The sequence below is a fragment of the Oncorhynchus masou genome, chromosome 28 (genome assembly GCF_036934945.1).
Source record: "Oncorhynchus masou masou isolate Uvic2021 chromosome 28, UVic_Omas_1.1, whole genome shotgun sequence".
Lineage (NCBI taxonomy): Eukaryota > Metazoa > Chordata > Actinopteri > Salmoniformes > Salmonidae > Oncorhynchus > Oncorhynchus masou.
Window position 1 is genome coordinate 19,091,645 of NC_088239.1, and position 26,956 is coordinate 19,118,600.

The 26,956-nt window shown below is 45.5% G+C and overlaps 1 protein-coding gene across 10 annotated transcripts in view; it reads right to left on the bottom strand.

The window, feature by feature from the left end:
• Positions 1-26,956, bottom strand: part of LOC135517303 (receptor-type tyrosine-protein phosphatase mu-like) — a 288,195-nt gene that overhangs the window by 124,515 nt on the left and 136,724 nt on the right. For all 10 annotated transcript variants that reach the window (XM_064941482.1, XM_064941481.1, XM_064941484.1 and 7 more), the window contains exons 8-9: positions 7,841-8,149; positions 5,828-5,937 (exon numbers count right to left, since the gene is read on the bottom strand). In XM_064941482.1, the coding sequence (XP_064797554.1) occupies positions 5,828-5,937; positions 7,841-8,149 (419 nt within the window). The remainder of the gene's footprint in view (positions 1-5,827; positions 5,938-7,840; positions 8,150-26,956) is intronic.

A 26,956-nucleotide genomic window follows, 5' to 3' on the forward strand; every position in this document is an offset into this window, starting at 1 on the left:
ACCCCCCACTCCATCGAGCAGGAGATTGGAGGCCCCGGGAATTTCTTTCTGAAAGGGAGTGCAGCGGAGCAGCGAATCCACCCCTCCTCCCTCCCCTCATTCATATAACTTTATCAGTTCTCCCTCTCTCTCAGTAAGCTTCATTTAAATATATCATTCGGTCTCCCCTAATGGAAAGCACCATTATTATTCCGTTCTGATTCCCAATTAAGAAGCACAATGGGGAGTGTTGGAGTGCGGTGGCGGCCATTTGTATCCATCAGGTGTGAAATGCTGCTGCTCAGGGCTCTGGTGGGACATTAGTCTTCATCAGGCAGGGTGGGAGGGAGGCAGGGAGAGAGGAACGCATCTGGATCATTTCAAAAGGCTAGATAGCTAGCATTGAGCAGCATTATCACACACAAGACTGATTGGTGGGGTGAGGGATTTTCAGTTGGGAAAGGAGGATTCGATAGGGTTCAGTTAGGAGCAGGGGAAGTCGCCATGGTGACTGTAGTCATGTTTTGGTCAGTGACACACATACTTTGGCAAACTTGAAGAATGCAATGAACAGACATAGAAACAATTTCCTCTGGAACAACTCCTACGTAGTACTACATACAGAGCTATTGAAGTACTTAATGACTTATGACAATTAATCAACACACAAAAGTTTTCTTGTATCACCAGTCATAGTAGAATAGCCCTGAATTCGTCTCAACACAAAGGGCCAGCTGTACATCTTCAAGGCAAAGCCCCAAAGAACGAGCCCATACTACAACTGCCGAACTGAGACAAAGCACAGTAAAGATGTGCCAACCCTGAACAAAATGCTGTTTTGGAGTGAGAGATGCATGGCTCACAGTCAAATACTGAAGAGCATATGATGCAAGCTGAATGTCAGCCAATGATAATGGGGTTGACTTTATCAGAGTCTAATGAGGCAGAAAAAACCCTTTTGATTTGTCCAACTTGATCACAATAGCAGCTCAGAGTTACAGGGGGTGGAGGTGACAGAATATCATTTCATTATGTGCATACCTGACAGCTTAATTGGGGAATTTCAGCATAAATTGGGTTCTGGTACTATGGCTCTTTTAAACTCACTAAAAAGCCTCTAACATCGCATTGTGTGGAGAGTGGAAGTGCATGTCAAACGCAAGGCAAGCGCTGCGATGGGAGAAACACGTGGTACTACAGTAGCCTATTCACATGAACAGTGCTTTATAATTATGTTTTATGTACAAATGTGGATTATAGGAAACCACACTGCCATAAGACTCAAACCGGTATTAAGTTGTGAAAGTTGTTTTAAGGTTGTGAAGGTTCTTTTGAGGTTGTGTAAATGTTGAAGAGGGCCAGATGTTTCCGTCTTGACGCCACAGTGTTGTTGAAGGGTATTTTAAAGGCTGCAATCTTTATAAATACTGGATGATGTCAGACAGATTAAGTGCAGCATGTTTTATCCTGTCTAAGGTATGCCCCACGCTCCTGTCAAATTAAAGTCCTATGACAACCAGGCTCAAGTACTGTATGCCTCCGGTTTCAATTCCAGCAGATTGAGGATGAACTTTTTCAACTGTCCATTTTAACAGTGTTCACTACAATAATACATGTTTGGTCCCTTCAATCTTTGAAGATCACACTGTATATTCTCTGACTCACAATTGATTTACGAGAACATATCACAAATGGAAGAGCTACTTCAATCATTTTCAATAAAAGAGGCATCTACAGTCGTGGCCAAAAGTTTTGAGAATGACACAAATATTAATTTTCACAAAGTCTGCTGCCTCAGTTTGTATGATGGCAATTTGCATATACTCCAGAATGTTATGAAGAGTGATCAGATGAATTGCAATTAATTGCAAAGTCCCTCTTTGCCATGCAAATTAACTGAATCCCCAAAAACATTTCCACTACATTTCAGCCCTGCCACAAAAGGACCAGCTGACATCATGTCAGTGATTCTCTCGTTAACACAGGTGTGAGTGTTGACCAGGACAAGGCTGGAGATCACTCTGTCATGCTGATTTAGTTTGAATAACAGACTGGAAGCTTCAAAAGGGGGGTGGTGCTTGGAATCATTGTTCTTCCTCTGTCATCCATGGTTACCTGCAAGGAAACATGTGCCGTCATTATTGCTTTGCACAAAAAAGGTGCTTCATAGGCAAGGATATTGCTGCCAGTAAGATTGCACCTAAATTAACCATTTATCGGATCATCAAGAACTTCAAGGAGAGCGGTGCAATTGTTGTAAAGAAGGCTTCAAAGCGCCCAAGAAAGTCCAGCAAGCGCCAGGATCATCTCCTAAAGTTGATTCAGCTGTGGGATCGTGGCACCACCAGTGCAGAGCTTGCTCAGGAAGGTGTAAGTGCATCTACACTCACAGTGAGGCGAAGACTTTTGGAGGATGGCCTGGTGTCAAGAAGGGCAGCAAAGAAGCTGCCATCAGTCCTATGTCATTCTGCAAAAGGTACAGGGATTGGACTGCTGAGGACTGGGGAAAAGTAGTTTTCTCTGATGAATCCCCTTTCCATTTGCTTGGGGCATTCGGAGAAGACGAGGTGAGCGCTACCATCAGTCCTGTGTCATGCCAACAGTAAAGCATCCTGAGACCATTCATGTGTGGGGTTTCTTCTCAGCCAAGGGAGTGGGCTCACTCACAATTTTGCCTAAGAATACAGCCATGAATAAAGAATGGTACCAACACATCCTCCGAGAGCAACTTCTCCCAAACAACCAAGATCAACACTGCAAATATTGACTCTTTGCATCAACTTCATGTAATTGTCAATAAAAGCCTTTGACACTTATGAAATGCTAGTAATTATACGTCAGTATTCCATAATAATATCTGACAAAAATATCTAAAGACACTGAATCAGCAGACTTTGTGAAAATTAATATTTGTGTCATTCTCAAAACTTTTGGCTACGACTATAGTTCTACCGCTGACGTTGTACTGTTGAGGGCACCAATCCACATGTGCATACTCACAAACTCAGGGAAACAATTATACTTTTGACTTATCCTCAAAACTTGGTATACAGGGGTCTGATTGAACAAGGCCCCAAGTTGTAACTTTAATTTCCTCCCTAGTTGTTGGGGAAAGTCGTTTAATTCCTTGTCAGTTGTATTAGGAGCTCCACTCTGGGGCACAGGGCTGGGCTGGTGTTGGGAGTGCTGTCGGAGGGGGTTCAGTGGGTAATAGATTGTGTTAACAAGCCTCAGTGCATGCAGGCCTTAAGGTTATTAGGTTGGATTTATTAGATAATTAAGGGCCCGGAGTGAATGAAAGATGGAAGCCGCCCAGCTCCTGCCAGGCACAAGATGGATGTGTGTTAGAGAGAGAGAGAGCGGGAGACCGAGAAAGACAGTGTGCGAGACAGCCCGAGAGAAAAAGACAAAGACAGATAGAGAGAGACACAGAGACAGATGGACAGAGGGAGAGAAAGAGACAGAAAAGAGAGAGCAGAAACCTACCAGAAAACAATTAGCCAACAACAAATTCCATCCCTCTTAGACAACTTCCTGGACAAAATGTTTCACTGCAAAAGTGAAGGGGTAAACTTGGCAGAAGAAAGCCTAAAAAGTAAATTTGACCTCTCAGCTTCCCCATCAAATCTAAACATTTCAACCAGACAACCTTAGAACATTAACAACAATGACAAATGGTTTGATGAAGAATGTAAAAACCTAAGAAAGGAATTGAGGAACCGATCCAACCAAAAACACAGAGACAAACCTGAGCCTACAACTTCATTATAAAGCCCCACAGTGGTGGTGGTATAATACCCATAAAACATAGCAGTCAAACAGGGAAAAGGTTCCAATTGTTTTTCCACCATTCATTTATCCCATAGGGACTTTTGGAAACACTTAAAATAAGAGCTGTGCTTCGTGTAGGCTTACCTTGCATTACCTTTTGATAACCATGTAAATCTCTCTCGGACAAGCTGATTTTTTCAATATATTTGGCTGTATTTACTCTCAGATTCGAAAATGCTAATTAGCACCAAAGTGGACATCAAGAAAATCTACAAATCCCTGCAAGCTTCTGCATGTCATCTCTAGCTGACACCTTTGCTAACAGGTATGGTCTTTTTATAACTTGCACAATACAGTTCACAGAATTGTCCATTTAAATATATTTTGCCAATTTATTTATTACATTATTTAGCTAACATTAGATAGTTAATCCAGAGATTCTTACTTTTGCCTCGATTCGGCAGTCTCATCAACATCATCATGACATTTGTAGTTCTTTATAATAGCCACATTAGCAGCTTATTTGCGTTTAAATGCAGGTGAATATATTGATAAACGTCGTCACGTGGTTATTAATGCGTCACGCAAGGGTAAGCCTACATGAAACACAGTCCTTATTTGATGTGTTTCTAAAATCCCCTATGGGAAAAACAAATGGTGGGAAAAGAATTGGAACCATTCCCTTGTTTGACACTAGTTTTATGGGTATTGTGACTCATACTGTGGTACTCTATGTTGAAACACTAAAACAGTGCAAAAATACACAATGAACAGCACGTCAAAAATCAGCTCAATATAATTGAAGAATCTATTGAATTGAACCAGTTCTGGGAAAATTGGAACACACTAAAAACAACAAGAAGAGCTATCTATCTAAAATGGAGATGGATAAACCACTTCTCCAATATTTGTGGCCCTATAACAAAGAACAAACAGCAAAAACATATACATGATCAATTACACATTTTAGAGTCAGCTATTAAAAAGACTACCAGAACCCACTGGACTCTCCAATTACATTGAAGGAACTACAGGACAAAATACAAACCCTTCAATCCCCAAAAAAGGCCTGTGGTGTTGACGGTATCCTATATTAAATGATCAAACATACAAACCACACATTTTAATTGGCTATACTTAAACATCATCCTCAGCTCAGGCATCTTCCCCAATACTTGGAACCAAGGACTGATCACCCCAATCCACAAAAGTGGAGACCAAATTTGACCCCAATAACTACTGTAGGATATGAGTCAACAGCAACCTTGGGAAAATCCTCTGCATAATCATTAATAGCAGATTCCTACATTTCCTCAGTAAAAACAATGTCCTGAGCAAATGTCAAGCAACACAATTAGAAACAACCAAATCATGAGAAAAAAAAGATAATTCCTTGGCACATTGAGAAAAAAATCCAAAGAAAAGCAAAGCAAACTAGAATGCTATTTGGCCCTAAATAGAGGGAAGAGGAATAGAGGAAGCGAGAGAGAGAGAGGGGGAGGAAGCGAGAGAAGGGGGGAGCGAGAGAGAGGGGGGGAGGAAGCGAGAGAGAGAGGGGAGGAGGAAGCGAGAGAGAGAGGGGGAGGAGGAAGGAGAGAGAGAGGGGGAGGAGGAAGCGAGAGAGAGGGGGAAGAGGGCGAGAGAGAGAGGGGGGGAGGAGGAAGCGAGAGAGAGGGGGAGGAGGGGAGAGAGGAAGCGAGAGAGAGAGGGGAGAGAGGGGGAGGAAGCGGGAGAGAGAGGGGGAGGGAAAGGGGGAGGAAGCGAGAGAGAGGGGGGAGGAAGCAAGAGAGAGAGGGGGAGAGGCGAGAGAGGAGGGGGAGGAGCGAGAGAGAGGGGGAGAGAGAGGGGGGAGGAAGCGAGAGAGAGGGGGGGAGGAAGCGAGAGAGAGAGAGGGGGGAGGAAGCGAGAGAGAGAGAGGGGAGGAAGCGAGAGAGAGAGGGGAGGAAGCGAGAGAGAGGGGGAGGAGGAAGCAAGAGGAGCGAGAGAGAGGGGGAGGAAGCGAGAGAGGGGGGGGGAGAGAGAGAGGGAGAGCTGGGCCTGGGTGGGCAAATGGGCTCGGGAGTTTCTCAGATCTTACCTCGTACTGCTTAATGATACCGTAGGTCTGGACAGGCTCGCGCCATCGCAGGGCGATCTTCTCTTCGTACGTGCTCCCCTGGATGGACTCGAGTGGCACAGCGCCAGGCACTACGGAGGAGAGGGACGAGGGGGAAATAAATTCAGAGCAAATTAAATATCGACCATTTTCGATATTGAGCCACTTCAACATACTAACACCATCATAAATCGACATTGTGATTCCCATAGATTGGGCGGTTGGTTGGCGGCGAACTTTCTCCAGACCAAGCTTGAATGATTTGGTGAAAAGGATCAACTGAGGTCTCATGGGGGTGCAGGGCGGTCATGGTTCTGCCGTTGTCTCTTTCAACTACTTCAATAAGGCACATTAGATGGAACCTCCTAAAAGCTGTTGTGAGAGCACAACATGGTTTGTTTTATTTTATTGACTTTACAGCTTGGCTGTAGGTACACTACAGTAAACTGATACAGAGGCTTTACAGCATGGCTGTAGGTACACTACAGTAAACTGATACAGAGGCTTTACAGCTTGGCTGTAGGTACACTACAGTAAACTGATACAGAGGCTTTACAGCATGGCTGTAGGTACACTACAGTAAACTGATACAGAGGCTTTACAGCTTGGCTGTAGGTACACTACAGTAAACTGATACAGAGGCTTTACAGCTTGGCTGTAGGTACACTACGGTAAACTGATACAGAGGCTTTACAGCTTGGCTGTAGGTACACTACAGTAAACGGATACAGAGGCTTTACAGCTTGGCTGTAGGTACACTACAGTAAACTGATACAGAGGCTTTACAGCTTGGCTGTAGGTACACTACAGTAAACGGATACAGAGGCTTTACAGCTTGGCTGTAGGTACACTACAGTAAACTGATACAGAGGCTTTACAGCTTGGCTGTAGGTACACTACAGTAAACTGATACAGAGCTCTGGGTCCTCGCATTGTATATCGAATCAGAAACAAAACAGAGTAGCATTAGGGTCAAGGACAGCTAGAAAATGTAGACTCACTGGCAAAAAAGTTAAATGAAAGGAAAGCAAACCATTCCATTTTCTTGCTCATAACAGGGTCAAAGGTTTCTAGTTTCTACATTTCTTTTTGAAAAGCAGTGCAAATTAAATGCACCTCCTATACTCATTTGGAACAGTTAAACTTGTTATCATGCAGATAATTCCATTAGAGGTCCTTTGAACGTTTGATATCAATTTGAATAACCTCCAAAGGGCTATTGAGGAGCAGAGTGAGATTGTAATCTTCAAATGGCCTTGAGCGTCAAAGGAGGAAAAAAACAAATGAAGCATCACAGAAGTAGATGTTGTTGTACGTATCAAAAGAAGGTAATGTAAGTGCTTTCAAATAACTATCTTTCCCTTATTGAAACACAAGCCCTCATGCTTTTGTGCTCTCTTAGACCCCAATGATGACCTTGAAAGGCTGAATGTTGGCAGGGCAGAGTTGGGATCAACTCTATTTCAATTCTTAGAAGCTTTCTCTATTTTTCCCTTTCCCGCTCCCTCCCCCATCTCCTTCCCTCTCTCCTCTTCCCATTCTCTCTCTCCCCCAGACCTCTGCCCCATCCTCTCTCGCGCATGCTCTCTATCTCCCCACCCACCCTCTCACTCTCTCCCCACCCACCCTCTCACTCTCTCCCCACCCACCCTCTCACTCTCCCCCCACCCACCCTCTCACTCTCCCCCCACCCACCCTCTCACTCTCTCCCCACCCACCCTCTCACTCTCTCCCCACCCACCCTCTCACTCTCTCCCCACCCACCCTCTCTATCTCCCCACCCACCCTCTCTACTCTCCCCACCCACCCCCCACTTTATCACTCTCCCCCCCCCTCCACCTGCTTGCTCTCCCCACCCCCCACTTGATCACTCTTCCCCCCCTCCACCTGCTTGCTCTCCCCACCCCCACGCTCTTCCCCCCCTCCACCTGCTTGCTCTCCCCACCCACCACGCTCCCCCCCCCCCAACCGGTCTCCCTCTTTTGGAGCACCCACCATCCTCATCGGTTAGCACGCCTACGTTCGTGCTCTGCTTGATGCCCTCTGGGTTCCTCAGCACCAGCTTGACACTGACATTGGTGTAGGGCGACAGGTTCCGGATGGTGTGCTGCGGAGCCACACTCAGCGTGTCGTAGCACACCTCCTCCCGGGTCTCCTCCTTGCCGCCGGCCCGGTAGCGGTACTGAACAGTCAGGTTGTAGCTGTGGCAGCGGGTCACGTTGTAGCCGAAGGGCTCCCAGCGCACTGTGATCTGCTTGGACTTGATGTCCACCACCTCCAGTCTTCGGGGACCATGCATGGGGTCTTTAAAGAAGGGGACAGGAGGGGAAAAGTTAGTCAATCATAAAGATAACATCAACACTAATTTATCGCAGCCTGTATCAAACATGGAGATTATTAAACGTATTTAAAACATTTTTACCATTATTTTAACATAGCTTTTTGTTATCTAAAGTCTAGGAATGTTGGCAAGCATCAAAAACAACATCCCAATCCTCCTACCTACCCATCCTTTACCTGCTGTGGCACTGTGTAACCACCTAGTCTCCCCGCTCTGACTGGGAATGGTAATGGTCCCACCACTGATCCTTGGGGTACCCCCACTCTGACAGGAAATAGGACATGTTCCCAACACTTCTGTCCAGACAGCCACCCCAGGCCCTCTAGAACCCATCAGGTCTAATAAGAGAGAGCAGGAACCATGGCTATCTGATCTCTACTCTCTCCCATGTTAAGTGAAGGCAGCCACACACAGCACTGTAATAGGATACATTTCCATCCTGGGTTAAATTGGCAGTCCATCTCGGTGGAATTTAGCGCTCTAACACTTAAGAGTTACATGAGCCATGCTGCTCTCGGACCACAGGAGCCACCAGATAGGCAATTTGGCAAGCCTGGGTGGACTCTGATAAGGAGACCAAGTTCCAATTGAAGCTGGATGGAAACCATGAGTGGGCAAAACCCATTCAATTGTACTTGTATAATCCTCTCCATGTCCACCGACTCTATGACAAAGATTAGGTCAGAGACAAAACCTGTGAGGTTTAATGCCATGGCAACAAAGACAGAAAAGGAGATGCCAAGTGGTTTAACATTGTCCACTTCTCTTTCTGCTGACATTGAGAGGACATCTTGAAAAAACATGCAGCTCATGGACAGGACTCTATTTTGTCCTGGGTTTATATGAATATCCAAGTATCTAAGTATAGAGTCCATTTTTTAAATTTGTATTTCTATTCGGAGCACGAAGGAGCCGAGATTAAAATAAAGGGGCTGGGAGCACCTTTTAATCAGCAGTCTTGTAATAAAAATCTCAGGGAAGGTGTTTTACAGGCAGAAATCAGATTCTGACAAGCCAGTCACTCGCACTCCTTAGATTTATGGCATTAATCACTCAAATCAGAACCTTCCGCACCTCCAGAAAGGTCTCTGTGAAGTCATCAACTTTTAACTTCAGCTGAATCGAGAAGTGCAGCCAACTACATGCATCACAGAGAGGATCAGACAAAAGAGATGGATGAAAGGATATCTAACAGCACTCTTACTCTATTTTTACACTTCCTTTTGCAGTTTTGCGCAACATCCCAAAGGAGTAAGACCTTTCTGATTACGACAGACTAATCCACTAATCTCCTATTGTCTGTTATGTAGATTTTGATCAATCAAATATTGTCCAAGGCTTAGATTCCACCATAGATGAAAATATCCAGCCAAATGTGGGATTACTATCTTCAATCATGTCCCGTTTCCACTAAACAAAAGTAGGATATAGGGAGGATGAGGAGTATTATCCAAGAATACAGACATAAGCTAGCAGAACCTCTCTATTCAATTTCCTAAACACAGGATCAGAGCGCTGTGTTGTGGAAATGTGTGAAGGTGATATACCGTGAGAGGAAAGCAAGGTCACACTCACTGTTATGGGGAGAAAGACGACTATGGCTGACCTCCCACCTAGAGCCACTCCAACTGAGGAATGTCAAGAAAAGAAGGGGAGAAACGCTATATACCACAGGCTTAGTAGTGCAAGCGTGTGTGAGGAGGACACGTGTGCAAGTCAGAATCAAACCCTGCGTTCATCTTTCGTGTTGTTCAACATTAGCTTGTAGGCCAAAGCATGCTCATTACAACGCAATACTAAGTGTAAGATTAAAGCACAAATCAATGCTTCATTGAAATACCTCTTAATATCACTGAGTACGCTGCAAGGCTCAGCCCTTTGTTCCACGAAATCAAAGACGTAGATTTCTAGAGGACAGGGATGTCTTTGTATTCGAGAGCAGCATTGTGGGAGAAAAAAGGAGAAGGGGGGCGAAAATTGCCACACAAAAGACACATCCTCTCTTCTTTCCTCGACTGTTGATGTGATTGAGAGAGCTTGAGAGCTTCTGTGGGCTGAACTAAAAGCTTCTTTGGCGCGTGGCTGCATCTATCACACAACAAACTCCCGGTGCTGAAAAAAATGGGGGACAGTTGCGGTACAGGTGTGGGACTTGAAAATGCCAACAGTGTATTTTCTGTTCCCTCTAGTCTTTGATGCATATCCAGAGGGGCTGTGAGTGATCTCGGAAGAGCAGGCTAGCATGTCTCTGGTGATGACAGTCTGGTTACATTGGTCTGTGGCTCTTTGGTTTAGGTACTGTTGAGTACAGGCAGCCAGCCTGATAATGCAAGGACAGAGATGGACACTGTTGGCCATTCATAACTCCCCTCAGTTGATCAGGAAGACAATTGTCCTCCAATATACTCAAAATATATATTAATAGGAAGTGCTGGTGGAATTGTGCCAGAAATCTCCATTTCACCTCATAAGCACAATAGTTTCAATGCACTATTCAGTTGACATCACATGAACATAGCTGATGACAAAGCACCATCTATCATCTGTGATTCCATGGTCTACTCACCTACACAGCATTCACTCACCTAACCCCACTTGGCTCTTAAAAGCTAGGATTGAGAATAGGTACCTCTCGCTAAACCACAGTTTTCAAGTCTCCAGTGCACTTTCCCATTGTACTCATACGACTGTGCAATCCAGAGCCCATTGTGTGTAACATTGTCACCGTTCTAAACGGTAATCACTGGCTTAACTGACAGGGAGCTCTGGATAGTAGGCCTGAGGAGTCTTCCACTGCACATCTAGTCTTCTTCACTATTCAGGAGCTGCAGCTTAAGTGTCTGCCGATGCTGCGAGACATTCAAAGTAATCCAGAGGAGGCGAGAGCACAATGGCAATTGGGCCTCGCCGCAGAAGAGTGCTAACTGTTTCCATTATGTGTTGATTGCGCATAGACAAACATAACTTTGAATACTGAAAGCATAATTGGAGCACTTTGGCATAATACCACTGAAAATGTCCCAATGGAAAGCCGGAGAGCAAAAACATTTTTGGGGTCAAAAGTTCCTTTTCAAAAGGATAATAATAATGAATATTGATGAATTAGATAAGGGTCAAAACCCTGGTGACAGAGGTGTAGGATGAAACCTACATCAGAACAACAACTCCCATCAGGCAACAGAAGAGGAGACAAAAATGTTCCTCTCTCTCCACAGCCCATGAAATGTTACCGCAGTGAATGAGGCATGAGTATGTGAGAGGCAGAGGGAAAGAAAAGGGGCGAGAGAGAGAACTACACTACATGATTAAAAGTATGTGGACACCTACTCATCGAACATCTCATTCCAAAATCATGAGTTGGTCCCCCCTCATTAACACAGAGTTGGTCCCCCCTTTGCTGCTATAACACCCACCACTCTTCTGGGAAGGCTTTCCACAAGATGTTGGAACATTGATGCGGGGACTTGCTTCCATTCAGCCATAGAGCATTAGTGAGATCGGGCACCGACGTTGGGCGATTAGGCCTGTGGCTCACAGTCGGCGTTCCAATTCATCCCAAAGGTGTCCGATGGGGTAGAGGTCAGGGCTCTGTGCAGGCCAGTCAAGTTCTTCCACATCGAACTCGACAAACCATTTCTGTATGGACCTCATTTTGTGCATGGGGCATTGTCATGCTGAAACAGGAAAGGGGATTCCCCAACCTGTTGGCACAAAATTGGAAGCACAGAATTCTCTAGAATGCCATTGTATGCTGTAGCATTAATATACTCAGCAAAAAAAGAAAGGTCCCTTTTCAGGACCCTGTCTTCCAAAGATAATTAGTAAAAATCCAAATAACTTCACAGATCTTCATTGTAAAGTGTTTAAACACCGTTTCCCATGCTTGTTCAATGAACCATAAACAATTAATGAACAAGCACCTGTGGAACGGTTTTTAAGACACTAACAGCTCAATTGCCTACCTTCTGTAATGTCACAGTTATGAAAAACTTAAGAAACTAAAGAGGCCTTTCTACTGCCCAGGGTCCCTGCTCATGTGCGTGAATGTGCCTTAGGCATGCTTCAAGGAGGCATGAGGACTGCAGATGTGGCCAGGGCAATAAATTGCAATGTCCGTACTCTGAGACGCTTAAGACAGCACTACAGGGAGATGGGACGGACAGCTGATTGTCCTCGCAGTGGCAGATCACGTGTAACAACACCTGCACAGGAACGGTACAGCCGAACATCACACCTGCGGGATAGGTACAGGATGGCAACAACAACTGCCCGAGTATCACCAGGAACGCACAATCCCTCCATCAGTGCTCAGAATGTCCGCAATAGGCTGAGAGAGGCTGGACTGAGGGCTTGTAGGCCTGTTGTAAGGCAGGTCCTCACCAGACATCACAGGCAACAACGTTGCCTATGGGCACAAACCCACCGTCACTGGACCACAGGACTGGCAAAAAGTGCTCTTCACTGATGAGTCGCAGTTTTGTCTCACCAGGGTTGATGGTTGGATTCACGTTTATCGTCGAAGGGATTTGCGTTTATCGTCGAAGGAATGAGCGTTACACCGAGTCCTGTACACTGGAGTGGGATCAATTTGGAGGTGGAGGGTCCGTCATGGTCTGGGGCGGTGTGTCACAGCATCATCGGACTGAGCTTGTTGTCATTGCAGGCAATCTCAACGCTGTGCGTTACAGGGAAGACATGCTCCTCCCTCATGTGGTACCCTTCCTGCAGGCTCATCCTGACATGACCATCCAGCATGACAATGCCACCAGCCATACTGCTCATTCTGTGCGGGATTTCCTGCAAGACAGTAATGTCAGTGTTCTGCCATCGAAGAGCCCGTTTCTCAATCCCATTGAGCACGTCTTGGACCTGTTGGATCGGAGGGTGAGGGCTAGGGCTATTCCCCCCAGAATTATCCTGGAACTTGCAGGTGCCTTGGTGGAAGAGTGGGGTAACATCTCACAGCAAGAACTGGCACATCTGGTGCAGTACAGGAGGAGGAGATGCACTGCAGAACTTAATGCAGCTGGTGGCCACACCAGATACTGACTGTTACTTTTGACCCCCCCTTTGTTCGGGGACACATTATTCAATTTCTGTTAGTCACATGTCTGTGGAACTTGTTCAGTTTATGTCTCAGTTGTTGAATCTTATGTTCTAACAAATATTTACACATGTCCCTTCACTGGAACTAAGGGGTCTAGCTCAAACAATTATTCGTCCTCCACCAGACTTTACAGTTAGCACTACGCATTGGGGCAGGTAGTGTTCTCCTGGCATCCGCCAAACCCAGATTCATTCGTCAGACTGCCAGATGAAGTGGGATTCATCACTCCAGAGAACACGTTTCCACTGCTCCACAGTCCAATAGTGGCAAGCTTTATACCACTCCAACCGACGCTTGGCATTGCGCATGGTGATCTTAGGCTTGTGTGCGGCTGCTCGGCCATCGAAACCCAGCTCCCGAACAAACAGTTCTTGTGCTGACATTGCTTCCAGAGGCAGTTTGGAACTCGGTAGTGAGTGTTGCAACTGAGGACAGGCTATTTTTACGTGCAACGCACAACAGCAGTCCTGTTCTGTGAGCTTGTGTGGCCTACCACTTCACGGCTGAGCTAATGTTGCTCCGAGACGTTTCCACTTCACAATAACAGCACTTACAGTTGACCGGGGCAGCTCTAGCAGGGCAGAAATTTGACAAACTGACTTGTTGGAAATGTGGCATCATATGAGGGTACCACGTTGAATGTAACTGAGCTCTTCAGTAAGGCTATTCTAATGCCACTGTCTGTCTATGGAGATTGCATGGCTGTGTGCTCAATTTTATAAACCAGTCATCAACGGGTGTGGCTGAAATAGCTGAATCCACTCATTTGAAGGGGTGTCCACATACTTTTGTATATATAGTGTACCTTCAAAAGGAGTTAGGGAAGTCTGGGAAGTCTGCCTTTTATAAAGAAAACACAGCCATCTAATCTGTGAGCAACCTTTTCAAAACCCTGGGGAGTGCTCCAAAACTGACGGCAGATCAAAGGGGGGAGTGATGGGGAGTGTTTAGAGGAGCAGTGCAATTACTGGATGGCTAACAACAGGAGCCCATTCACAGCTGATGTACAAATACTGTACAGTTCAGTCATGGCCAAAAGTTTTGGGAATGACACAAATATTCATTTTCACAAAGTCTGCTGCCTCAGTTTGTATGATGGCAATTTACATATACTCCAGAATGTTATGAAGAGTAATCAGATGAATTGCAAAGTCCCTCTTTGCCATGCAAATGAATGAATCCCCCAAAAAACATTTCCACTACATTTCAGCCCTGCCACAAAAGGACCAGCTGACACCATGTCAGTGATTCTCTCAACACAGGTGTGAGTGTTGACGAGGACAAGGCTGGAGATCACTCTGTCATGCTGACTGAGTTTGAATAACAGACTGGAAGCTTTAAAAGGAGGGTGGTGCTTGGAGTCATTGTTCTTCCTCTGTCATCCATGGTTACCTGCAAGGAAACATGTGCCGTCATTATTGCTTTGCACAAAAAGTACTTCACAGGCAAGAATATTGTTGCCAGTAAGATTGCACCTAAATCAACCATTTATCGGATCATCACGAACTTCAAGGAGAGTGGTTCAATTGTTGTAAAGAAGGCTTCAGGGTGCCCAAGAAAGTCCAGCAAGTGCCAGGACCGTCTCCTAAAGTTGATTCAGCTGTGGGATGGGGGCACCACCAGTACAGAGCTTGCTCAGGAATGGCAGCAGGCAGGTGTGAGTGCATCTGCACGCACAGTGAAGCGAAGACTTTTGGAGGATGGCCTGGTGTCAAGAAGGGCAGCAAAGAAGCCACTTCTCTCCAGGAAAAACATCAGGGACAGACTGATATTCTGCAAAAGGTACAGGGATTGGACTGCTGAAGACCAGGGGAAAGTCGTTTTCTCTGATGAATCCCCTTTCCAATTGTTTGGGGCATCCGGAAAAAAGCTTGTCCGGAGAAGACAAGGTGAGCGCTACCATCAGTCCTGTGTCATGCCAACAGTAAAGCATCCTGAGACCATTCATGTGCTGGGTTGCTTCTCAGACAAGGGAGTGGGCTCACTCACAATTTTGCCTAAGAACACAGCCATGAATAAAGAATGGTACCAACACATCCTCCAGTTTGGTGACGAACAATGCATTTTCCAGCATGATAGAGCACCTTGCCATAAGGCAAAAGTGATAACTAAGTGGCTCGGGGAACAAAATATCTATATTTTGGGTCCATGGCCAGGAAACTCCCCAGACCTTAATCCCATTGAGAACTTGTGGTCAGTCCTCAAGAGGCAGGTAGACAAACAAAAACCCACAAATTCTGACAAACTCCAAGCATTGATTACACAAGAATGGGCTGCCATCAGTCAGGATGTGGCCCAGAAGTTAATTGACAGCATGCCAGGGCGGATTACAGAGGTCTTGAAAAAGAAGTGTCAACACTGCAAATATTGACTCTTTGCATCAACTTCATGTAATTGTCCATAAAAGCCGTTGACACTTGTGAAATGCTTGTAATTATACTTCAGTATTCCATAGTAACATCTGACAAAAATATCTAAAGACACTGAGGCAGCAGACTTTGTGAAAATGTATATGTCTCATTCTCAAAATGACTGTCTATGCCGTACCACTGAATCCTACTCAAAGAGAGAGAGAGCAAGGAGGGAGAATGAGACAGAGAGAGACAGAGAGAGAGGAGTGTAGGTAAAAAGAGTGAATTTGAGAGAAAAGAGAGCCGAGGAAGAATTGAAAGAGCCAATAGTAAGAAAGAGTGAGAAAAAGAGAGTGATAGAAAGACAGATAAATATAGAGTTAGCCAAGAAAGAGAAAGAGAGATAGATAGGCGAGCAAGGGAGTTGTGACAGTAAACAGCCCACAGGGCCTCTTACCCCTTTCCACCCATCAATCAATAACTCCAGCATTCCAGATACCTGGGAATTCATTCCCAGTCAAAGGGTTGCGGTGTTGTGTACACTTCACTTATGTCCTGACCACAGCAATAATTCCACCCCTTTCCAATTCCCTGAGCATCGAACAGACAGTGGTAAAACAATAATTAATGAATGCCCTATAGGATGACCTCTGACCCCAGCAAGGAGGAGGAAGAGAAAGAGAGAGCATCTCTCTATTAAAACCCAGAAAAGAGGGGGTCTATAATTGGCCATTTAGAGTGAGGTCAACATCTCAACCACACAGAGGAGACACTGGCGGCTGCACACAGTAGCTCCTATCAGGCAGTGTACAAAGCAGTAGGGTCTGCATGGCCTAACTCAACTTGGATATGCTATCAGCAGAAAATGACTTCAAAACTAAGCATGTCACACCTTGCTATGACAAATATGAGGACAGAGATGACTGAATTAATATATACACCTCTATCTATTCTATTGGGACAACCCACACACACACACGTGAACACGCACACACACCATCTCAGCCAGAAGGAGTGCCTGCCACTGTGTGGGTGACAGCCCAAATCAGCTGACCTTCTGTTTACGATCCCTCTTTCCCTCCCTCCACCATATCATCTCCTCTTCAGAGTGTCCCTCTCCCCCCCCAAGGAGCCATTTGCCCTTCAGACTTCACAAGCGCCTTCCTTTGCACAATGCACCCACCCGTCTGTCTGGCTGGATATCTGGAATACATTTTGAACACATTGATTTTCCCTCTTCCCACTACCTTGTAATTGATAGTGAGACAGTCAAAAGACTTAACAATCTTATCGATTAACCCGCGTTGCAGAAAAAAAACTCCCACCAGACAAATCACGGTTTATTTACGCAGGTAATCAGCTGCTGGAAGTAATGTGTGTGTGTGTGTGTGTGTAGAGGAGAAAGCAAAGAGATTATCAGGTCTAGGAGTGTATTGTGAGTTGCTGATAAAGCCGAGAGACAGTATAAAGTAGGGCTCATGCTGCTATGCGGTTGTTGGTGGGTAAACAAATAGCCCAGTGACCAGACTGCAGGCAGGGAGATAAGGGCTAAAACTCCATGGCCACCAATGAAATACGGAGACTGAGATCAAAGTCAAACATACACGCACACAAACATGCGGACTCACACCTGTTGTCACAAACTTTCATGAAGGAAGACACACATTGACACGGGCCAATACATGAAAGCATGTACTGGTCCACACAGGCAACCCCACACACCATCTGACCACTAGCGATAACGCTAGTCGCTGTCGCTGTGTATATTGAACTACAGGCTCTTTTCTTCTTCGAGTCGCCTTTCATCGCAGTGAGAATGGTCCGGTTCAGTGTTATCAAGGCCAGATTTCAAATGATTAAATTGAGGAACACGTGGCAGGGCCCACTGTAAATCCTCCAGATATGGCGTATGATAAAACCTGTGCTCGCTCAGGGAAACAGAAACTGATCAAAAGAAGTGAGAAATACATCCTTCCTGTGAAAAAAAAGCTGGCGCAATTTCCACAAAACAAATGCAAAAACAAATGCTTCAGTCCTTCAAAGACGCACCCCGTTAAAAGGAAACAAAACTCAGAAACGAGTCAAGAAAAATCTCACGTCACCTCCTTGTCAAACGACTTCCACACATATCGCTCTCAGACAACAGGCCTAGGTCCTCCTTTCCTCCCTACCACCCCTACCACCCCTCCCTCCTCTTTCCCCCCTACCATCTCCTGCTCTCCGCTGTCTCCCCCCCCCCCTCTCTATTTGTGGGGAGAACTATTGAGGTTGGGCTCAGTTGGTGAATACGTTTCTGGTTCGCTGAAAGTGTGGAGGAATTGCAGGCTGGCCAGGCAGAGAAATCAAATTAGCCGGGTAGTGACATGCGTTTGCTACATTGGAAATTCACACCAGCCGTGCTGGAGGAGCATGAGGAGAGGAGGGGGGGGGGTCAGTTTCTCTGGCAGAGGGGAAATGTCATGACTGAAAGAGTGAGAGGAGAGAGAGAGAGTGAGATCGAGATTGTGAGAAATTAGGGTGAAATAGGGGAGGGGGAGAAGAGAGGGTCAGTGCGAGAATGGCTTGACATCTGTTGGGACATGACAGTCTCCCTCTGGGGTAATAGAGACTGCTGGCAATGGCTGTGGAAAACAGGGATTCGAGTCTGCCTTAAACACGCAGACACACACCGCATCACACATGCACAATAGGTTTACAGTAAGACAGGAGGTTATGGGAGAAAAACAAGTGGCGAGGAAGGGTGGTGGGAGAGTATTGAAGCGCAAACCGCTCTCAATGGATATTAAGTTACAAAGTTGTGTGCACATTTTTTCTTGAACACACCAACTTTTCCCTCAAAAATGCAATAACTGTATGCTTGAGTATGGCGGAAAGTGTGCCTGTGTGTGAGCGCATGCACGTCTGTGTGTCTGAATAGGATTGGAGGTTTAAAGAACGTCCATCCATCTCTTTCCCAGAGGGTACCAAGGTCCTCTTAACCATCCTCTCCAATTACCAGAGAACCAATCCACGCTCTCCTGCTCACGTAATAGCCAAATAGCTTGGAGAGCCCGAACACGACGAGCCTTCTTTGACACACGTCATAGAATTATACAAAATGGCGGGTCAGGGGCCAAGGTTGCTCGTTGGAGGAGAAGATGGATGAAGCCTATTACCCCGGCCTTAAACCTCCAGGTAGGGACATCTCTGAATGGCAGAGGGAGGGATGGATGGGGAGAGGAATGATGCTGCCAGAGAATTGATATTCATCCCATTTCAGGGTCGGCAGGCATGGGATTTTCGGCCTTACCCCTCACTTGTACCAGTATAATCAAATAATTTCAAAAGGTGCAATATGCAGAAATCACTCCGCCATTTCCTGGTTGCTAAAATTCTAGTAGTTCGCCTAATTTCAGTTTATATAACAAAACAGAGCAAGTATAGTGTAGAGAATAATTGTCCCATCTAAACCGCTGTGAAATATATTTACCATAACCAACAATATAGTATTTCCAGCTGTTTGAAAGCTGGTGTACAAAACCGAAAGCATCACAATTATTCAATTTTATAACAACAGTAAGGAATGTATAAAGTGTGTAAGCCAGAGAAAAACGTCTGTAGCGTAGCTGTAGCATAGCACAGAGTTAGCATGATGTAGCTAGCATAGTGTAGTGTAGCGTGGTGCATCTTTCTACCTAAGCTCCCTTCTGCTGTGGGCAGTGTTACGGAGCAGCAGCAGGCCTCTTGTGATGCACTAAGTGCTCTGGGAGGGAGAATAAAGGTATTAGTCCCGGATGAGAGGAAACAAATTGGCCGTGTCTGTGGCAGCCACGCTCCTACCCCGACACAGGGGTGTGTGTGGCTTAGTGTGTGTGAGCGAGCAAGAAAGGCAGCCAGTTCATCCTGCATGCAGACTCCAAAGCCTTGCATTAAATGACAGCCTCAATTCTCAGGCTCACCCTGGATTTTGCGTTAGAAGAACAATAGATAGAACGATAGAGTTGGTACCACCTCCACTCTTCTGGGAAGGCTTTCCACTAGATGTTGGAACATTGCTGCAGGGACTAACTTCCATTCAGCCACAGGAGCATTAGTGAGGTCGGGCACTGATGATGGGCGATTAGGTTTGGCTCGCAGTCGGCGTTCCAATTCATCGCAAAGGTGTTCGATGGGATTGAGTTTGGGGCTCTGTGCAGGCCAGTCAAATTTTTCCACACCAATCTCGACAAACTATTTCTGTATTGAACTCGCATCGTGCACGGGGGCATTGTCATGGTGAAACAGGAAAGGGCTTTCCCCAAACTGTTGCTACAATGTTGGAAGCACAGAATCGTCTAGAATGTCATTGTATGCCACTTCACAGTTGGCAATATGCATTGGGGCAGGTAGCGTTCTCCTGGCATCCGCCAAACCCATATTCGTCCGTCTGACTGCCAGATGGTGAATCATGATTCATCACACCAGAGAATGCATTTCCACTGCTCCAGAGTCCAATGGCAGTGACCTTTACACAACTCCAGCCGACACTTGACATTGCGCACGGTGATCTTAGCCTTGTGTGCGGCTGCTCGGCCATCGAAACCCAGCTCCCGACAAACTGTTCTTGTGCTGACGTTGCTTCCAGAGGCAGTTTGGAACTTGGCATTGAGTGTTAGAATCAAGAACAGGATTTTTTTTTTTAGGAGCATCTCCGCGGCCCTGTTCTGTGAGCTTGTGTGGCCTACCACTTTGTGGCTGAGCAGTTGTTGCTTCCACTTCACAATAACAGCACTTACAGTTGACCGGGCAGATCTAGCAGGGCAGAAATTTGATGAACTGACTTGTTGGAAAGGTGGCATCCTATAACGGTGCCACGTTGAAAGTCACTGAGGTCTTCAGTAAGGCCATTCTACTACCAATGCCTGTCTACGGAGATTCCATGGCTGTGTGCTCAATGTTATACACCTGTCAGCAATGGGTGTGGCTGAAATAGCTGAATCCACTCATTTGAAGGGGTGTCCACATACTTTTGTATATATAGTGTAGATCGATAGATAACTTGTAAACTTGTCTGGTTCTCCCCTTAGGAGGTCTTCATAGCTGTTCTGGTCCAGCACAGGGAGAGACAACACTGTTTGACTGACAGCCGTCCTCTTTTTCACACCCGGCGAGATGTGTGATACGCTGTCAGACCCCTGCACAGCCTAGCAGCACAGATTCTCACGGGTGCGTTCGAGCGTTCCGGAGACTAAACTCCGGCGCAGGCGAGCGGAGAGGGAGATGGCGAGATGTCACTGATTCTTCCCAGGGATACCAGAGACACAGAGGAACAGCTGTTGTCACTGAGACCAGTTGTCTGTGTGTGGTTGCATTGTGTGTGTTTACAGAGTGCTTTAAAAAAAATAAAGGAGTTTAGTGTATCGACGACAACAACAGGAAGAGTGTTGTTCCGCTTGGAAGTGCGTTTCATGTTGGTGTACCTCCGTCCTGATCTCACTGTCACTCATCTCTACTATTGTGCTATTCACTTCAGAGTAGCTCGGCACACACACACACATTTATTGTTTTTTGAAAACCCTTGTAAAAAGAGAGAGAGACAGAATGATTTCAACAGTATCAACACAGCCATCTGGGTAATGGCATCCGGCTTTCATCCTTATCAAAGCCCCGCTTCAGATCAGGTGGAAGCAGCCAATAATGACGGCTTTTTGACAACCGACAATCAAAACTCAATTACTCTCCGTGAGTGCTCTCCTGTATACCGCTATCCATCCCCTCTTCTCCTCTCCCCCTGATCTTCCCCTATTCATAACGGTAGGAGGACACAGAGGCACATCTGCTACTAAAACCACCAATCCCATTTTGTACATACACCCCATGGTTTAGAGGTTCTATAACCAATATTGGTGGTTGTATTGAGGAGCGTGTGTGTGTGCGCGTGCGCGTATGGCTCCTCATCCATTGTAGTGAACAGCTTTATAGCGTCACCCTTTGTGAAGTCAGAGTCACCATTACATTGGTGGTGAGCGAGAGAGCCTGGACGTGACACCTGCAGCTCATTAAATGATGCAGACTGGGAGCCGAGGGAGGGGAAGTTTACAAATTACCAGATGAATATGTTGTGGAACACATCCTCTTCTTCCATCATCCCACTAGGGTCTGTCATTGTAACTCCATTTATTATTCATGTTATTACATGACATATTAACAACACCTCAATTAAGGAGACATCTCTCACCATCACACCGTGTCATCGCTAAAACAAGTTAAGACTTAATGTTATTGTTGAAATAAATGGCTTGTCCGAGTCTGTCAAATAAGGCAAAGCACACACCAGCTTCCAGACGTTTTCTGTCTTTCTGAATTAAGTGCCGCGACCACAGTGATGTGACGATGGACTGACCACACACATGTAGAGACTGACGGGATGGAAGGATGGATGAATAGATGGAGGGAGGAGAAGTGTCAGCTCCATTCATCCTCTCTCCCTGACACGGCTCTGCAGAGCGAGACAAGACATGTTTCAAATCTGTTCTCATCAGGAAGAGGCCATGTTTCCTCTAAAGGTCAAACCCCTGGACTGGTAGAGTTGTGTGTGTGCGTGCCTTCATGTGCAACAACCTCGCCCTCAACGTCAGCAAGACAAAGGAGCTGATCGTGGACTACAGGAAACGGAGGCCCCCATCCACATGGAGGGGCTGTAGGTCGAGAGTTTAAAGTTCCTCGGTGTCCACATCACTAAGGAATTATCATGCTCCACACACGTGAAGAGGGCATGACTATACCTCTTCCCCATCAGGAGGCTGAAAAGATTTGGCATGGGTCCGCAGATCCACAAAAAGATCTACAGCTGCACCATTGAGAGCATCTTGACTGGCTGTATAGCCGCTTGGTATAGCAACTGCTTGGCATCCGACCACAAGGTGCTTCAGGAAGTAGTGCGTACGGCCCAGTAAATCACTGGGGCTGGGCTACCTTCCATCCAGGACCATTAAACCAGGCGGTGTCGGAGTTAGGCCCTTAAAATTGTCAAATACATTTGTTGTACTTTTTAACTGCATTGTTGGGAACGGGTTCACTTGTTGTATTCGGCGCATTTGACAAATAACATTTGATTTGATATGATGCTGTTACTGTTTATTATCTATTCCGTTGCTTAGTCACTTTATCCCTACCTATTTGTACAGTTGAAGTCGGATGTTTACATACACTTAGGTTGGAGTCATTAACACTCATTCTTCAACCACTCCACAAATTTCTTGTTAACAAGTTTCTTGTTATAGTTTTGGTAAGTCGGTTAGGACATCTACTTTGTGCATGACACAAGTCATTTTTCCAACAATTGTTTACAGACAGATTATTTAACCTATAATTCACTGAATCACAATTCCAGTGGGTCAGAAGTTTACATACACTAAGTTGAATGTGCCTTTAAACAGCTGGGAAAATTCCAGAAAATTATGTCATGACTTTATAAGGCTAATTGACATCATTTGAGTCAATTGGAGGTGTACCTGTGGATGAATTTCAAGGCCTACCTTCAAACTCTGTGCCTCTTTGCTTGACATCATGGGAAAATCAAAAGAAATCAGCCAAGACCTCAGAAAAAAAAATTGTAGACCTCCACAAGTCTGGTTCATCCTTGAGAGCAATTTCCAAATGCCTGAAGGTACCACGTTCATCTGTACAAACAATAGTACGCAAGTATAAACACCATGGGACCACACAGCCACCATACCGCTCAGGAAGGAGATGCATTCTGTCTCCTAGAGACGAACGTACTTTGGTGAGAAAGGTGTAAATCAATCCCAGAACAACAGCAAAAGGACCTTGTGAAGATGCTGGAGGAAATGGGTATAAAATTATCTATATCCATAGTAAAACGAGTCCTATATCGACATAACCTGAAATGCCGCTCAGCAAGGAAGAAGCCTCTGCTCAAAAACCACCATAAAACAGCCAGACTACGGTTTGCAACTGCACAAAGATTGTACTTTTTGGAGAAATGTCCTCTGGTCTGATGAAACAAAAATAGAACTGTTTGGCCATAATGTTCATCATTATGTTTGGAGGAAAAAGAGGAAGGCTTGCAAGCCGAAGAACGCCATCCCAACCGTGAAGCAGGTGGTGGCAGCATCATGATGTGGGGGTGCTTTGCTGCAGGAGGGACTGGTGCACTTCACAAAATAGATGGCATCATGAGCAAGGAAAATTCTGTGGATATATTGAAGCAACATCTCAAGAAATCAGTCAGGAAGTTAAAACTTGGTCACAAATGGGTCTTCCAAATGGACAATGACCCCAAGCATACTTCCAAAGTTGTGGCAAAATGGCTAAAGGACAACAAAGGTATTGGAGTGGCCATCACATAGCCCTCAATCCTATAGAAAATGTGTGGGCAGAACTGAAAAAGAGTGTGTGAGCAAGGAGGCCTACAAACCTGACTCAGTTACACCAGCTCTGTCAGGATGGGAAACATTGGACCCAAGTTAAACTATTTAAAGGCAATGCTACCAAATACTAATTGATTGTATGTAAACTTCTGACCCACTGGGAATGTGATGAAAGAAATAAAAGCTGAAATAAATAATTCTCTCTACTATTACTCGGAATTACATTTCCTAAGACCTAAGACAGGGAACTTTTACTGGGATTAAATGTCAGGTATTGTGAAAAACTGAGTTTAAATGTATTTGGCTAAGGTGTATGTAAACTTCCGACTTCAACTGGACATATCTACCTCAATTACCTCGTACCTCTGCACATCAACTCATTACTGGTACCCCATTTATATCGCAAAGTTATCGGTACTCATTGTGTATTTATTACTCGTGTTATTATTTTTCTATGATAAAAAAAATTCTCAGCATTTTTGGAAAGGGCCACGACCACACACACCCCTCGTTCCTACCAATCCTCCAGGGCAGAAGAGAGACAGTTTTCTCAATGGGCTGATTGTGATGTAATGGATGGTGTGGCCAAGGACCACCATCAGGGTTACAGCTCTATTGTTAAACACAACTACTGTGTGGAGTCACACACAACTTGGTGTGTCTTCCTGCTGGCCAGTGATTAATGGTGGTGCCAAGTAATGGGGAAATGGCTGTGTGTTAGGGGGAAGTAGGGGGCCTGCAGGGAAGGAGAAGTGGGCTGTAGGGAGGGTGAGGGGGGCAGTAGAGAAGGAGAGGTGGACAGTGGGGAAGGAGAAGGGGGCAGTAGAGGGCCTGCAGGGAAGTTGAGGTGGGCAGGGTCCCTGAGCAGAGGTCTTATCTGGTCCCTCTGTGGCTAGGAGCCAGAGAGCTCCTCAAAGACCTTAGCCCTGCTCTGGAGTCCCCTCGGGGAATCTTCACATTCACACCCACGCACACACGCACACACGCACACACGCACACACACACACACACAGATGCAGTCTCACGCGTGCACACAAGAATACAGATATTTAACTCTTTCCCAAGCCCATATAAAATATTTCTCTCTTTCTCCCACACAATACGCAAACAAACACATTGAACAGACACCAAAGCCAAAGGAAAGAGTCCTACTGATTTAAAATCATTCAACTGGGTTTCTAGGATTTTTTATTTAACAAAGGCTTCTTTTGAAAAACAAGGTTTCTCTGAAGTGCAAGAAAAAACACTGAGTGAGAAATGTCCCATTCAGATACAGGAAACGTCAGAGTATCCATTTGAAGTACTGTGTGGAAACAATATTCTATCATCTCATTTTTAAGGGTGGCAATAGACAGAGTCAATAAAGACCTCCCCATTATGTTAGAACCCAACTGGACTCATACACTTACCATTCACTCTAGAGGTTAGAGGTTAAAGCTTTTAGGGTAAGTAGTGTGAAATAACAGTCTATTTTCTAATGATCGCAGAGGAGGCTAAACACACCCTAAATTGAGAGAAGTGAGGAGCGTTCTCCACACCAATTACCTCGCTCTACTCTCGCAGTGGTTTGCCTGGGGCGATTAGGCTGTTTGCGGAGTGCATGTGTGTGTTGGGGTAATGGGCTTCTTCACCGATAAAAGGCAGGTTTGGTTCATTTACCTCTCCCGACAACGATGAGACAGCCTTCAGGGAGGAGGTCAGTGATCTGGCACAGTGGTGCCAACAACCTCTCCCTCAACGTCAGCAAGACAAAGGAGTTGATCGTGGACTACAGGACATGGAGGGTCGAGCACGCCCCCATTCACATTTATGAGGCTGTAGTGGAACCGGTCGAGAGCTTCAAGTTCCTCTATGTCCACAACACTAAGGTACTATCATGGTCCACACACACCAACACAGTCGTGAAGAGGCCACGACAATGCCTCTTTCCCCTCAGGAGGCTGGAAAAAGTCAGCACAGGGCCACAGAGATCCTCGAAAAGTTCTACAGTTGCACCATTGAGAGCATCTTGGTATGGCAACTGTTTGGCACCTGACCGCAAGGCGCTACAGAGGGTTGTGCGTACAGCCCAGTACATCACTGAGGCCTCTATACCTGCCATCCAGGACCTCTATACCAGGTGGTGTCAGAGAAAAGCCCTAAAAATTGTCAAAGTCTCCAGCCACCCAAGTCAGACTGTTCTCTCTCTTATCGCACGCCAAACGGTACCGATGCTCCAAGAGTCTGCAAAGCTGTCATCAAGGCAAAGGGTGGCTACTTAGAAGAATCTCAAATATAAACTTTATTTTGATTTGTTATGGTGTGTCCAAACCTTTGAATGGTACTGTATATACATTTCTACCTCAACTTGGTACTGGTACCCCATGTATACAGCCAAGTTATCGTTACTCATCCTGTATTTATTCCTTGTGTATTTATTCCTCGTTTCCATTATTTTTTATTGTTTTCTTCTTACATTTTTTTCTACTATTTATCTTTTTTTTCTGCATTGTTGGGAAGGGCCAGTACGTAAGCATTTCACTCTTAGTCCACACCTGTTGTTTACGAAGCATGCAATAAATACAATTCGATTTGAATTCATACTTACAGTCTGGAAATTCTCTTGTCAAGGTGTCAGTTAATATTGCCCCAGTCAACGGCCTTCTTTAGTATTAAAGAAGACGATGGAAGCATTAACAGGGAATAGGGTCCGAATAGGGTTAGTGTGTAGATTCACCTGCTATGCAGCTAGAGTGCTATATGTGCTGTATACCAAAGGTTAAGTCATTACAGAGGCCCTTTAATTGAAGATGAGAGTGAAACAATATGGCTGTTCCCCCATCCTCCTCAGAGCTTTTCTATCTTTCCCTTGATTCCATTTGGATGTAACTCGATAAACCAGGCAGACCGGATGAAACCAGCTTGGCTTGCGCCCTCCCAAAGCTGACCTGGGGTGGATGAATAATGCTCCACAGAGCGTTA